Source organism: Gopherus evgoodei, chromosome 8 (genome assembly GCF_007399415.2).
Source record: "Gopherus evgoodei ecotype Sinaloan lineage chromosome 8, rGopEvg1_v1.p, whole genome shotgun sequence".
NCBI lineage: Eukaryota > Metazoa > Chordata > Testudines > Testudinidae > Gopherus > Gopherus evgoodei.
Genome location: NC_044329.1, coordinates 112083721 through 112099134, shown reverse-complemented (window position 1 = coordinate 112099134; position 15414 = coordinate 112083721). Strand labels below are relative to the sequence as shown.

Sequence of the window (15414 nt, the reverse complement as noted above, 5' to 3'; positions counted from 1 at the left end):
GCAGCTCAGCTGAAAAGAGAGGGTGGGAAACAGGGGTGGAAGGGAGGGATTGATATGACTTGTGCTTAGTCTGATCTTTATAGGTCTTAATAGGAAATGTGAAGTAAGGTGAGATATTACTCAGGTGTCTGCTCATGCCATGGGTCAGTCTGGAGCCAGTCTGAACTGTTGTGCAAGTGAGCACTTGTAAAAATCCATAGGAAGTAGTTCATTTAGCTATTGAATACGAATATAGTAGTGCTATTTTGCAAACGAATGACAATCTGCACCCTCTTCCCCCCAAACTATCCAGGGCTGGTCAGCTGAACCAGTTCCTTTCATCCTTCCAATTCAGCCAGGAAAATTGAGTGGCCCGAGTGATTGGATTATGTTGTGTATTTTAGCCCTTTTAGTGCAATGTGCAAATACGGAAAAATTGTTTTTAGAGACAGACATTTTTGGAAAGGATTTCCAAGGACTCTCTTAAAATACACTGTGGGATTTTGTTATGGCTTTGAGCTATAAATGAATTTCACTTTTTTTTTTAAATTATTTTTTACTACCATTTTGTATTACCCCTTCTAACATATATTCTCACAAGATAAAAATATTGTAAAAGATAGCTGGGGAGTTTAATGATGGTTAATGTTGCCTGAGTATTTCCAGTATAGCCCCCTATTTTTATTCACCAATACCATCCCAAAGCATTCCACTGTAGGTGTACTGGTGTCCACATGCATGGCCATCAGAGATTTTTGCCTTGGCACTATCCGTAGGGCTGACTGCGTCGCCCCCTTGAGTGCCATGCTCAGGCACTGGTATATCAGGTGCTGCCGACCCTACTCCCTCCCGCGGTGGTCAGTCGGAGTGCCTTCCGGGCTTGTCAGGGGCTAGTGGTTTCTTGTCTTGGACTTTGTGCCTTAAGGCCTTGTATATAGTTATCCTTTGTAGTTAGTGGTAAGTATCTGTTGATTAGTTGTTTGTTGTTAGTTAAGGTCCCAGTGGGGACTTTGCCCCAGTCTCCAGGTTTCAAGCCCTGTGACTCCTGTAACAGGCCTATACCTGTTAATCTGAGGGTATGTCTACATCTACAATTTTGCAGCGCTGGTTGTTACAGCTGTATTAGTACAGCTGTATAGGGCCAGCGCTGCAGAGTGGCCACACTTACAGCAACCAGCGCTGCAAATGGTGTTAGATGTGGCCACACTGCAGCGCTGTTGGGCGGCTTCAAGGGGGGTTCGGGGAACGCGAGAGCAAACGGGGGAAGGAGACCAGCTTTGCCGCGGTTTGCTCTCGCGTTCCTCGAACCCCCCTGCAAACCGCAGGGAAGGAGACCTGCTTGCACGGAGGTTCGGGGAACGCGAGAGCAAACCGGGGAAGGAGACCAGCTTTGCCACGGTTTGCTCTCGCGTTCCCCGAACCACCCTGCAAACTGCAGGGAAGGAGACCTGCTTGTTCGGGGAACGCGAGAGCAAACCGGGGAAGGAGACCAGCTTTGTCGCGGTTTGCTCTCGCGTTCCCCGAACCCCCCCTGCAAACTGCAGGGAAGGAGACCTGCTTGTTCGGGGAACGCGAGAGCAAACCGGGGAAGGAGACCAGCTTTGCCGCGGTTTGCTCTCGCGTTTCCCGAACCACCCTGCAAACCGCAGGGAAGGAGACCTGCTTGCACGGAGGTTCCGGGAACGCGAGAGCAAACCGGGGAAGGAGACCAGCTTTGCCGCGGTTTGCTCTCGCGTTCCCCGAACCACCCTGCAAACCACAGGGAAGGAGACCTGCTTGCTCGGGGTTCGGGGAACGCGAGAGCAAACCGGGGAAGGAGACCAGCTTGATTACCAGAGGCTTCCTCAGGTATGCTGGGATACCTGCTTATTCCACGGAGGTCAAGAAAAGCACTGGTAAGTGTCTACACTTGATTACCAGCGTTGGATCACCAGCGCTGGATCCTCTACACCCGAGACAAAACGGGAGTACGGCCAGCGCTGCAAACAGGGAGTTGCAGCGCTGGTGATGCCCTGCAGATGTGTACACCTCCTAAGTTGCAGCGCTGTAACCCCCTCACCAGCGCTGCAACTTTGTGATGTAGACAAGCCCTCAGTCTCTCTCTCCCTCTCGCGCGTGCGCACACACACACACCCTGGCAGCTGTCTCAAGTGCCTGGGGGAAGCACATGTTAAAGAGATGTGCTGGATTTGTAAAAACCTTTCGGCCCCACATGCAGAAGGAGCGGGACATCAGACTTAGAGCTCTCCTTATGGAGTCCGCCCTGTGCCCGCATCGAATCTCCAAGCACCTCGACATCGGTGTGAAATACGGCACCGGCACTGGGCTCCGCCCAGCACCGCTCTTCGTCACCGGTACTGAAAATGAGGGCAAAGAAGCATGGTTCCCGGCACCAGCAAAGAAGGGCCAGGCGACATTGAGCAAAGAGCCTGTCCCAGCCCACTTAGCCATCCCGGAACCCCATGGTCGGCCTTCTCAATTTGGAGCTGTTAACTTAGTGAAAGGTCCTCCTCCTGCAAGCAGGACTGGACCAACTCCCCTGCTGGCACCAATGCCTTCGAGAGGCCCTCAGGCATTGAAGGAGTACTGGCCTCTGCCCATGCCACCAGCGCAGCAGGTGCTGCAGTCTTCAGCAAAGGCTCCCCAAGAGGGCAAGCCAGCCAATAAGGCTCCCCAGGGAGCGGTGGAGTGCTGCCAATCCCCCGAGACAATGCCACGCTCTCCACCTCTGCGCCATTGGACGCCGGTGCCACCATCAAGATCAGCACAGACTTACCATTGGTGGCCGAGAATTTGGGCCTGGAAGTGGAGAAGATGGCTGCGCAGGAGGATTGCTTGTTCAATGTCCTGTCAAGCTTGACCCTTACCCGTGTCGCACTACCAGTGCACAGCGGGGTCCTCAGAATTGCCCAGGCCATCTGGCAGAGGCTTTCCTCCATCCCTCTCACCTCAGAATGGGCTGAAAAGAAAAGAAATACTTTTTCCCAACCAAAAGTTTTGAGTATTTGTATACCTGCCCTTCCCTGGCTTGCTGGTGGTCTCTGTGGCCAATGAAAAAGAGAAGCAGGGGCACTCCAGCTTGACCCCAAAAAATAAGGAGGCCAAGCGACTGGACTTGTTTAGAAGAAGAATGTTTTCATAGAAGATCAGGGTTGGAAGGGACCTCAGGAGGTCATCTAGTCCAACCTCCTGCTCAAAGCAGGACCAATCCCCAGACAGATTTTTGCCCAGGATCCCTAAATGGCCCCCTCAAGGATTCCACAGCAAGTTTACAGTTTCAGGTGGTAAACCACCAAGCCCTTCTGTGCTGTTATAATTTCAACTTCTGGGACTCCCTCTGTAAGTTCAAGGAGTCCCTCCTACAGGATCAGGCCCAGGAGTATGACACCCTGGAGCAGGAGGGCACCACGACAGCCCGTAGCGCCCTGCAGACGGCATTGGATGTGGCAGGTTTGGCAGGCAGAGTGGTGGCATCCCCGGTGGTGATGAGGCGCAGCACCTGGCTTCAAACTGCTGGGCTCTCTCAGGAGGAAGGGAGGGGTCAGATCCTCAGCCCTGTGTCAGGAAGTGCTCAGCCTCTGGGACTTCTGTATGCGGCATGCCATTCATCTAATCGCTACCCACCTACCAGGCTCCAAGAGTGTCCTAGCAGATCACCCCAGCAGGACCTTCTCATCTCGCCACAAGTGGTCCTTCCATCCGGAGATGATTGACATAATCTTCCAAAGGAGGGACTCCCTAGGTGGACCTGTTCACATCCAGACAGAACAGGAAGTGCCACCAGTTCTGCTCCATCCAGGGTCTGGACAGAGATTCCCTTTCAGATGCTTTCCTCATCCCTTGGTCAGGAGTGCTCATGTACGCCTTTTCACCAGTGCCATTAATCCACAGGGCCTGGTGAAAGTCCAGCAGGACAGAGCGAAAGTCATTTTGTGGCCCCTGTGTGGCCCCGCCGACACTGGTTCAGCATGCTGTTAGACATGTCGGCAGCCACCCCTCTTCCGCTGCCTCTTCGACCGAATTAGCTATCGGAGAGCCACAGCAACCTGCTGCATATGAGCCTCATTGCGCTGCATCTGATGGCTTGGCTCTTGCATGGCTAAGTCCAGATGAATGGGCGTGTTCAGGCCGTATACAGCAGGTTTTTCTGGGCAGCAGGAAACTCGCGACCAGGGTGACCTACCTAGCAAAATGGAAAAGGTTCAAGTATTGGGCCTTGGAACGGCTCCTTCGGGCCTCACAGGCCTCGCTGCAGGATGTCCTGGACTACTTGCTTCATCTCAAGTTTCAAGAGTTTTCCCTTTCTTCCATTAAGGTCCAACTGGCAGCCATCTCAGCATTGCATTCCCTGATCCAGGGAAGGTCTCTCTTCACCCATTCCATGGTGGCACGATTCCTGAAAGGACTGGAGTGCCTCTACCCACACGTCTGGGACTCAGTCCCCTTTTGGGACCTGAATCTTGTGCTGTCAAGGCTCATGGGCCCTCCCTTTGAACCCTTGGCTTCCTGCTCTCTTCTGCTTCTCTCTTGGAAGGTTTGTTTCCTGGTCGCTATAACTCGGCCTGTAGGGTGTCTGAGATCAGGGTGCTCACCTTGGAACTGTCCTATATAGTCTTTTTCAAGGACATGGTCCAGTTGCGCCCACACCCAGTGTTTCTGCCCAAGGTTGTTTCCCAGTTTCATACTGGCCAGGACATAAACTTACCAGTCTTCTGTCTGAAGCCTCATGCATCGGTTGAGGAGCACAGGCTTCATATCCTGGACATCAGTAGCATGCTGACTTTCTACATAGATAGAATGAAGCCGTTCCATAAGTGGATGCAGCTGTTTGTGGCAGTGGTGGATAGGATGAAAGGTTGCCCAGTGTCTGCTCAGAAGATCTCGTCCTTGGTCACAGCCTGCATCTGCTACTGCTATGAGCTGCCAAAGGTGCCCCTGCCAGTGATTGTGACAGGTCACTCGGCTAGGGCACAGGCGTCTTTGGCAGCCTTACTCACTCAGGTGCTGATCCAAGAAATCTGTCGGGCTGCGACCTGGTCGTCCAGCCACACATTTGCATCACATTATGCACTGACCCAGCAAGCTCGAGATGATGCTGGCTTTGGCAGAGCAGTGCTCCAGTCTGCAAGACTGTGAACTCCGAGCCCACCTCCAAGGATTCTGCTTATGAGTCACCTAAAATGGAGTCGACATGAGCAAGCACTTGAAGAAGAAGAAGGTTACCCACCTTTCATAACTGTTGTTTCATTACCTGCCCCTCTGTCGGAGTTGTCGGCAGGAAGGAACTGAGAAGGCATAAGGCTGGCAGCGCCTGATATACCAGCGCATGAAAGCAGAACTCCAGGGGGCGACACAGCCAGTCCTACGGATACCACCAAGGCAAAAATCTCCAATGGCCGCGCACATGGGCATATGCTCACATGTGCAATGGAATGGACATGAGCAGCACATCTTGAAGAACAACAGTTACGAAAATGTGAGTAACTTTTTTTTCTCCACACGTCTCAAATCTCTGAATGAAGTCTCATGAGATGTACAGCAGCAGTGGTCAAGGAGCCTATCCACAGCTGACTAATCTGCTGATAAATGCATATTGGGTTTTGACTAAAGGCAGCAAGAGGTTGAAGGATGTTAGTGTAATAACACCAGTGAGTATAATGGCTGCAAAGGTGAGTCAAATTGTCTGGCGCCTGCAGTGGAAATGGGACAGGAGAGATCATCTGGGTTCATGATTTTTTTTTGTTTGTTTGTCATGTTAATCAAGTGGAACCTCCATTAGCCAGTAGTTCTCTCCCCGGCCTAATCTTTAAGCTCATTTCACAGGTCTTAGGAAGGTATTTTCACTATAATGTGATGGAGAAAGGGCAGCATACCCTTCCTGTTCCCCAAGTGTTATTAATGTGTATAGAATGTGATAACACCATTTCGCCTGGAAATTAGAATCAATTTAAATTGGCATTGGTGTCCGTCCTACAAGCACAAGGATGTCCAGTTTGGAGCTAGCTCTCTGCACTTCCATCTGTGTCTGGTAATTTTCTCCACCTTTGGGGTAAACTTGGGCCATTTCTGAAGGGAACGGAAAAGCCATTTGCTCCATTGTTGTGTGGCCTGTCTAACATGGGCACTTTCTTCAGTATCCATTCCTCAGGCCATATCTCTCAGAGCAGTTCACAGAAAGAGGTTTTACAAGCTCAGTGTCTTACCCTTGTTTTGTTAAAATATTTGTTTATTTTTTAAAAAATTTATTTAATGGCCCCAAGGATCAAAGAAGAGAGGATTATATTAAACAGCGCCAATGTTATCTGGCAGATTTGGAAAGCATGTTGCTTTTCTGATAACTCTGAGTCTGGGGGCTGGAATTAGTAGGACAGGCAGACAGAGAAATACATGGAACTGGGCACAGGGTCCCTATCTCGCATATCAATCACTCTCTGGAACAGCCGGGAGACCTGCTGGCATGGGCGCCTGAGGAGGCAGCTTTTAAAAACCCCTTCTAAAAAGGCTCACTTTTCACTTGGTGTGTGTATTTTTTTCTGCTCGGCCTATCTCTCTCAGCCAAAGAATGGAGGATGCTGAAATCACTGGGGATTCTTATATATGCTCAGAAGGAAAAAAGGTCTCTCTCTGGACTTTAAAACAGCCACAGTTGGCTGACACCAGTGGGTCTTGCAAATGTAATGGAAAGTGGATTTCCTTAGTTCAGTAACATCTGGGATATTTTCCTGTCCAAATTGGGATGGATTCAATAATACTTGCTTTGTAGTTTCACTGTAACAAAATCATTACATTCTATTATTAATTAACTCTAGTACATGTTTTATAAAATGCTGGCTTGACCATCCTTCAGTTAAATCACCCTGCAGCTCACTGTTAAAGGGAACAACCTCATTCTAGGAGCAGGTGAACTATGCACCTTTGATTGACAGAACTGTTTAAAAGTTGCATGTGTGTTCCTTGAACAGCCCTGTGCAAGAAGCAGCATGCCCAGGTAAATTCTGTTGGCATTAGGAATTTGTCCAACAGAAACCATTTCCACCCACAATGTTAGTTAGGGTGTATTTCATGTCCTGGATGTCAGAGTATGCCAGTGCTGATCCCAAGCCGGATATCCTTCCTACCCAGTGATTAAAAATAGGGCTGTCCCACAAGAGCAAACTGGAAAAAAGAAATCACGTGTACAAAGAGAAATGTTCTTATCCAGTGTCTCGTGTGTGTGTGTGTGTGTGTGGTTTTTTAACCTTTTCCTTTTATTGCAGAATTGTTTTGAGTAGGTCTTTCTCCTTCCCAGCTCAGATTTCCTCCTCCTTTCTGCAGTGAAATCATAATCCTGTGTTTAACATCAGTTGACTATCATGGCAGTAACTGATGTCATAAAAACAGCTTTATGAAATGGGGGTGGAAGCCTCCTGAGTTATACACAAATTGACTTGATAGTTAGCAAAAATGCTAACTAAGAAACATCATAGTTGGAGTATCCATGTGATCGTCATTGCATGTTCATTTGTGCAGTGGCCTGACAAAGTGAATGAACTACCTTCTTTCCTCTGCCTTGGTCCTTCTGGGTTTAATTGCCTGCTTACCTTGAGTGCTGTTGGTGGGCAGCATTGCTAGTGGCCTCTCTGCACCAGTTTCTGCAGCTCTTCTCTTCTGTCACTTGCATTCTTCTGGCCCCGTTCCTGTGCTCCACTTACATCTCCATCACAGGCTCTATTTCTTTGTAACACCTTTTAAATGACTGTCAACCCAAGGTGGTTTGGTTTGGTTTGCTTTAGAAAGGCAAGCTGGGTTCTTTTAATATGCCTTCTGGTCTGTGAGCCTTCAGCATGCCCTTGGGGTACCTCGCCAAGCTTTTCCTGCAATCATGAGGTCTAGAAGCTTTCTTTCACAAAATAACTTGACACTGGGAACCAGGGCCTCCAAAAAAAAGCACCAAATATTGTGATAAAATTATGAGAGTTGGCAACATTTCTCTTAGTATCTTGGTGCAGTTTGTTGCCTTTTACGTCCATGGTTTCACCCCCCCCCCCACAAAAAGAATTTCTGGTGTAATCAGATCCTTCTATGGCACTCCTCACTGTGGTACCTGAGTCTAAACAGTCCTCTTCCAGACAAGTCTTTTTGCTATAAAAATAAGTCAACATTAACATTGCTTCTACCACTAAAAACATCTTAATACAACACCCCCCCAACCCTAACCCCAGCAGCTCTCTGACCCTGAAAAGGGGAGCAGTATCAGAGACTTCTTGAAGTCCACTAGCGATTTAGTGTCTGCTCTTGATTCGTATGTGGAAGTAACTCATACTGTGATGCTGGTCAGCAGTATAGAATCCCGAAATAGACCATACAGTAGGAGTAGGATGGGAGCAAAGAACTCCCAGACAGTGAATGCAGTTTAGCATTTATTTTCCATGAAACCTCCAGTGCGGTTCAGGACAGTCACACGCAGTCACTGCAGCAGTGACAGGCAGTGAAGAGATGGCTGAAGCAGTTGGACAGGGAAAGGCTTTCATGTCCACCTTTGTCTCTGCATACAGGGTGAAGAGCACTGAGAGAGAATCTTGTAAAAATCTTTGCCTCTGGACAAGGATAGTCCCTGTTTTAACTGCCCAGAGTACTTCTGAAATACGCTTAGTAAATTGTTCTTCTGTTTGTATCGTGATGCAGGACAGGGTTAATGACAATGTGAGCTGTGCCCCTTGCTTGCATTCCCTGTCATGTACACTTTCCTCTGCCCTAAGGCATGTTCAGAAGGGATGACACGCCCTTTCTCTGTAGTGTCATTAACACGGACTCTTGAGTAATAGTACAGGCTGTGTCCAGCTGATGACTGCTCTCCCCCTTCCTCTGTTCTGTTCAGCAGTTGCCCCACTGTCCTGGTGAAATGTGATCTGGAACATAATTGTGCTAAACTTTGTCTGACCAATGGAATTGCTGACTCCAGGCTGTGCATGAGTGGGCACGCCAGTATCTGTGAGAGCTGAGCCCGTGTGCTATGGAGTACGGATTGAGCTCCTGCTCCCCGCATCTCCCTTCTTTACTTTGCACAGGATGCTTTACACACTCAAGGCTGCAATCTCACTTTTGCTCACCTTCATCCTGTTTCCAAATACCATGACACTATAACCTCATCCCTTCGGCTCAGTCCTCCCTCTGCGGCCCTGAACGCCCCACCTGGCTTCTGGTAATAAAGACTAGTTGTAACAGAATCTTGCAGCGCTGACAGTAACACATGAAATACAAAACATGACACTGAAATAATGTTAAGGGACTGGTTTTTAAACCAACATCTTTCTAACCCTGTGTCTGAAACTCTGCTTTTCATCTCTTGCCTTGTTGTGCTGGGTATCAGAGGGGGCTGCAAGCAATGGTGGATTTTGCAAGCTGCAATCTCCGGGCATAATGGGGCAGGTCAGGACAGCATTTTTCTGCCTTAACTGAGCTTCCTGGCTTCTGTCAAGTTGGCTTCAAACACTTAAATACAAACCCTCTCTCTACAATAATGTTACTTTTATTTCTTGTCTTTCACATTATTTGGAGAATCAGTGCGGGACACACTTAGGGCTTCTTCAGAGCAGGTGAACTGGTGACTCATGTTTTTAATTTTGTAGTCATCATATCTCCAAAGAGTCTCCATTACCGTGAGTTGTCATTTCCATTGCACAGAATCACGGACGGTTGCCTGTTCCTGCACTTCGTTAGACTGGCTCACACATGTCAAGATATACACAGCAACAGTCATTAGCAGAAGCGATTGGATCCTCCTAGTCCTGGACTGGTGTGCATGACTGTGTTCCTGCATGCATGTGAGCAGAGGCTAAGTGTGAGGTAAGGTTAAGTGTGAGGAAGCAATCCCAGCTGTGCTCCTCCAGCCTCAATGTCACGTTCTGGTGAGGAAACTGCTTTACAGCTCTAACTCTGACGTGACTCCCTTCCTCTCTACTCCCTTCCCAAGCATTAGAACATAGGAACGGCCATACTGGGTCAGACCAAAGATCCATCTAGCCTCGTGTCCTGTCTGCCGACAGTAGCCAATGCCAGGTGCCCAGAGGGAATGAACAGAACAGGGAATCGTCGAGTGATCCATCCCCTGTTGCCCATTCCCAGCTTCTGGCAAACAGATGCTAGGGATGCCATCCCTGCCCATCCTAGCTAATAGCCATTGACGGACCTATCCTCCATGAAGTTATCTAGTTTTTTTTAACCCTGTTATAGTCTTGGCCTTCACAACATCCTCTGGCAAGGAGTTCCACAGGTTGACTGCATTGTGTGGAAAAAATACTTCACAGGAGCAATGGACATCATGTGACAACAGATACCGTATTTCAGGGAAATGAATGTCTGATGCCATTGTTGCTTCCTCCTTCTGGGGTCAACCCTACCAATGACTATCGGTATTAACACTGTTTCCATTACTGCTTTGCCACCATGTTTCCAGCACACTTACCACTACTCCAGGAACCTATTGCTCCAGCTCTGCTCATTCTCAGCCAGATTACAGTTCCAAAAGGTATCCAACAGACCTGTCTTTCCCATGGCATCTGGTGAACCAGACAGCTGTTGTTCTAGTCAGACCATCCCTTAGAACAACCCATTTAATCACCTAGCGTAATCTAAACTGTCAGGAACACCCCAAAGAAACAGAAAAGCAGACATAGGAAACCAGATTCCAGACCTCTAACATCTGTACATTGCACAGGACCACTAGCTGGGCATGGACCAGAGCCAGACAGCACATAGCAACATGAACTAAATGTGAAGTTGGTCAACAACAGGCTCTGCTGCTAACAAACTATACACTACTGCATCAGCAATGAAGCACCCAGCGTAGCCTGCATCATCAAGACCTGACTGGATGACACCACGAACCCTGTGCAAGTTGCCTTGTCTCCTCAGGATACTTGGTACATCACAGTCCTGTGCAGGACAAGAAGGCAGGTGGCACTGTGTTAATCTTCTCTGCAAATGTCAAATCCAAGAGGAGACCTGAAGCAAGACAACTTTATTTGAGTTCATTCATCTGATAATAGAAATCAGAGCCAAAGCTAAAATAATTTTTTATGTTCAAGTACAGACCACCTCACATGGAAAGAGATTAATGAAGGAGCTCACTGGCACCTTATTAGTGATAGTAGTGAAATACCTCGGACTTATTGCCCTGGGAGATCTCCACAATCATACTGACAAGGCTGCAGATGCAAAAGCCCTTCCCTTCTTACGTGGGTCATCTCTGGTCCAACCCACACAGCCAGTCATACTTTTGGTCTAGATGTCAAGACTGGGAACATTGCAACCCAGCAGCTGTCTTGGACAGGCTGTCACCTCATTAACACAGTGGTCAAAGCGCTTCCAGCTCCCAGGCAAGAAGAAAGACCTGTGAGTCTGATGTGATCCCAAAAACTTATGGACTTGAACAAATTTCAAAGGCTGCTAAATAACTGCAGCACTCCGCCCATAGGTTGAGTAGCTGAGAAAGGATGGTCCATCAGTTAGAGAACTAGCCTGGGACCTCCAAGACCCCGGTTCAGTTCCCAGCTCCATCTCAGACCTCTGGCAAGTCACTCAGTTGTTCTGGCCCTCTGTTCCCCATCTGTGGAATGGGGATAAAAGCACTGCCCTTCTTCACAGGGGAGTTATGGGGCTAAATACATTAAAGATTCTAAGGTGCTTAGAAACTATGAAGGTGGGGGGCTATATAAGCACCTTAGAGGACCTCGTAAATCATTATCATTGTACCTACCCTTGTCCATTGACACAGCCTAAAATGGCCCCTTCCTCCCCATTACCTGTGCAGATTTGCTTGGTTTTCAAATACTATGTGATAGATGAGGAGAGCAGGGAAACTCAAGTGATAACAGTAGAAAACAAAGGCTGAATCAGACAGGATCAAATATAACAGATGTCTCCAAGTCTGTGCTGAGGCCGTATTACAGGCCAAAAGAATCTTATTAACCTCCATTGAAGCTGCCGACTCCTGCCCCAAGGAGTTGTCCAGGGTGGTAAACCACTTCATCAATCATGAGTGACCACGACCCGCATCAGATCCCAGTACCAAGTGTGGCAAAGACCTGTCATCCTACTGCCATGAAAAGATCCCATGCAATCCAGAAGCCTTCTCAAACACCGTGGATCTGCTCCACCTGCAGCCAACAGCCCCCTGCATTACCAGCATTCAGTACAGTCACTCATTGAGTAGAGCTGGACACCTAAAGGAGTCTGTACCCAAGACCTGTGAATCTGACCATGCCCTTCCTAGCTTGTGAAAGAGAGTCATGAACAGCTGTTGCCACTCCTGGTCAAAATAACCAACCTCTCATTCAGAGAAGGAATCTTCCCTTCCTCCTTGAAACATGCAGTAGTCTGACCAACACTGAAGAACCCCAACCCTAGGATACATCTGTTTTAACCAACTACCACTCAGTGTCAAGCCTCCATTCCTGAGCAAACTCATGGAGAAGCTAGCCAAAGGCCAACTATAAGCTCCTCTAACTGAAGCTAACGTTCTAGCTCTGGCACAGTCTGGATTCAAGCCAGGACATGGAACTGAAACCATGTTAGTGGCACTGATAAGATGATTTGTCAATAGATAGAGGGCAAACATCCATTCTCATTCTCCTGGATCTCTCTGCACTGCATTTTGACACTGACCATGAAATACTGCTTTCTCCGTTGAGAGGTGGCAAGGGTCCAGATTAATGCACTAAATGATTTCAGTTCTTCCTGGAGAGAGACACCCAAAGAGTTGTCATAGGAAATTGCACATCTACCACTAAACCCCTCACTTGTGGAGTCCCACAAGGAACAATTATCTATCTCCAAGTTCCTCTCAAAATTTACATGCAGCCATTAGGTGAATTGGTCAGACAACATGGACTCAGGTGCCAACAATATGCAGATGAGACACAGCTCTACTTTACCCTAAGAGGCTCTTTCTGGTGGTAGGTTCTTCTGGCTCTCCTGGAGCAATCACAGACTGCATGGTAGGTTTGGGGAAGACACTCCACCAAGGCAGAAGTCTCCTTTCACAGTGTAACTAACTACCAGTCGTGAAGGCCTGTTACACGACAGCAGCAGTTCTCAAACTTCATTGCACTGCAACCCCCTTTTGACAATCAGATTACTACATGACCCCAGGGAGGGGGTCGGGGAGGGGGAGAATGCCTGAGCCCACCCCAAGCCCTGCCACCCCAGGTGGAGGGACCAAAGCCGAAGCCCAAGGGCTTCAGTCCCAGGCAGGGGGCCTGTAAACTGAGCCCCACTGCCCAGGGCTGAAGCCGAAGCCTGAGCCCAGGGATTTAGTCCTTGGGCTTCAGCTTTGACCCTGGGCAGTGGGGCTTGGACTTGGGCTTTGGCCCCAGGCCCCAGCAAGTCTAACACCAGCCATGATGATGCCATTAAAATGGGGTCACGACCCACAGTTTGAGAACCCCCATCCTACAGTATTACTGTAGCCATGGGCTGGTAACCCCCTCCTTAGAATGAGAGCTACCATCAAAGTTGGTGGTGCTAGAGCACAACACTGTGCAGTCAACACCCTCTAGGTATTACCATGCAGAGCAGGACAAAAAGGGAGAGCCTATAACCTTCTTGGGGACAGTATATTACCCCTGATCTCTCACACAGCTGCAAAGATCTACTGAACGTCAGAGAAATCTTTGGTTAGTCTGTGGCTAAGGAGAACCCTATATCTCTCGGTTTAGCTGCTGTTCTCACTCAGCTTCCACCTAGTAGTTCTCTGATACCAGAACCCAGGAATCCAACAAAATCTGGGAAGGTATAGACACTGTTTGCATGGAGACTGTAGGTGCAGAAGGTCCTGGGAACATCAGCATTGAGACCAATACCTCACATGCAGACAGAGAGCCCCTCGGGTGCAGATGCTGCCATTGATGAAACAGCACTTCAGTTCTGTCGATTTCTGAGTTGCCACAGGGTAGAGTGTGATCTAGTGATAATGTTGTTATTGAGAACTTTGAAGCCATCCACCTTTGTGGCTGGGGTCCAAATTTGGGGTTCCTTTGTAATGTCTATTGAGGGCTTCAAAGGAGCCACCCAGAAGCAACTGATTGTCTCATCAGTGCTCTGTGCCAGGAGCCCAGATGCATCAGGTAGCCCAGGATTCTGGAAGGAACTAACTGGGATGTTCAAAGGGCAGCAGCTTGAAGGCTCAAGAAGGGGCTTTGTTGTCAGCCTGGCCCTACTGCTGTCTGTGAGGCCCAAAATCCACCTAGACCTTGGATGTTCTGCCTGTGTCATGCTAAGAAGCTGAGACCTTGTAAAACAATCCTGCACAGATGGTTATCTTTAGAGAAGAAATCTTTCAGCTTTTCCTCTCCCAGCCAGCCATTCATGGCACAGCCTGCCATGTTGAGTGAGGAATGGAAGTGTGTCGTTTGCAGGATGGGGTTAATCCTTTTACATCCCATCTCTTAAACTGCTTCACCTCCCTGGAGCTTGAGGAATCTTCAAGCTCATTTGATTTTTGACAGGGGATTAATGTCAGGAAGAGATGTGAAGTCAGGCTAGGACAAGCTTCCACCTTCCCCTGCACGATCTCTGGAGGAAGGAGATGAGAAGCAGAATGTACATCAGGGCGGGTTGGAAGAGATCTCTTACCTAAATTAACCTTTCTCTTCATGCTTTCATAAGTGCTGGTATCTCAAGAGCTGAGCCAGTTATTCTGGGGGCCTATGCTGGGTACTTAACAGGGGTTTGGTCAGTCTTCCACTAGCCTTTTTATTACTAAACTCTCTAGCTCTTGTGCTGCTTTAGAAGGTGTTGAGCTAATCCTGAGTACATCTGAACCTGAGAAAACAGAGGAGATAGGTTTCATGCCAAAACAAACAAGTTATGTGTGTCTGTTTATTTTAGAAATCTAATTTTGGAGGCTATATGCTGCCTTTGTAAGTTTTGCAGATGTAATGTGCGTACTGCTTCCATGACATTCCATCACTGTGGAGTGGGTTTTTTCCTTCTCCCCCTAGTTCCTACTCTGCTGCTCCTCACTAATAACCAAAGGTCAAGACCACAATCGAACTCTTATCAGTCTGTGAGAGTGTCTTAGACAAAACCTGCTATTCATGAGGACTGTAGCCTGTATACAGTACTCAGTGTCTGTCAGTCTCACTTCTTGTTGCATTCTTACAACTTAAAACAGTCTCTCTCATCCTCATGCATTTTCTCCTCCCCTCGCAAGCATGTGGCCCTATCCTGTTCTGCCTCTTTCTTGTGCCTCCCTCATTCAAGGGCCAGCACTAGCTTCCTCTTCCTCCACTTCTGATGTAGTTTCGTCCCTCACAGGGATTTATGACTAGAGTAAGTGTTTGCCCAAAACCAGCATGTAAGGACAGGCGGATTTGTTCAAGTTGTTGGGCCAGATTTTGATCTGACTTAGATTTTCTGAAACACCGCTGATATCAATGGTGGTAGATGAGGATC

The 15414-nt window shown here is 48.3% G+C and overlaps 1 protein-coding gene across 13 annotated transcripts in view; it reads left to right on the top strand.

The window, feature by feature from the left end:
- ST3GAL3 (ST3 beta-galactoside alpha-2,3-sialyltransferase 3) overlaps positions 1-15414 on the top strand; it is a 444286-nt gene that overhangs the window by 248785 nt on the left and 180087 nt on the right. Inside the window, exon 1 of one of the 13 annotated variants that reach the window (XM_030572869.1) lies at positions 9731-9804. The exons of the other annotated variants lie outside the window; for them this stretch is intronic. Coding sequence (XP_030428729.1) covers positions 9761-9804 — 44 coding nt within the window. The 5' untranslated portion in view covers positions 9731-9760. Of the gene's footprint in view, positions 1-9730; positions 9805-15414 lie in introns of those variants that run through there. 13 annotated transcript variants of the gene reach the window in all.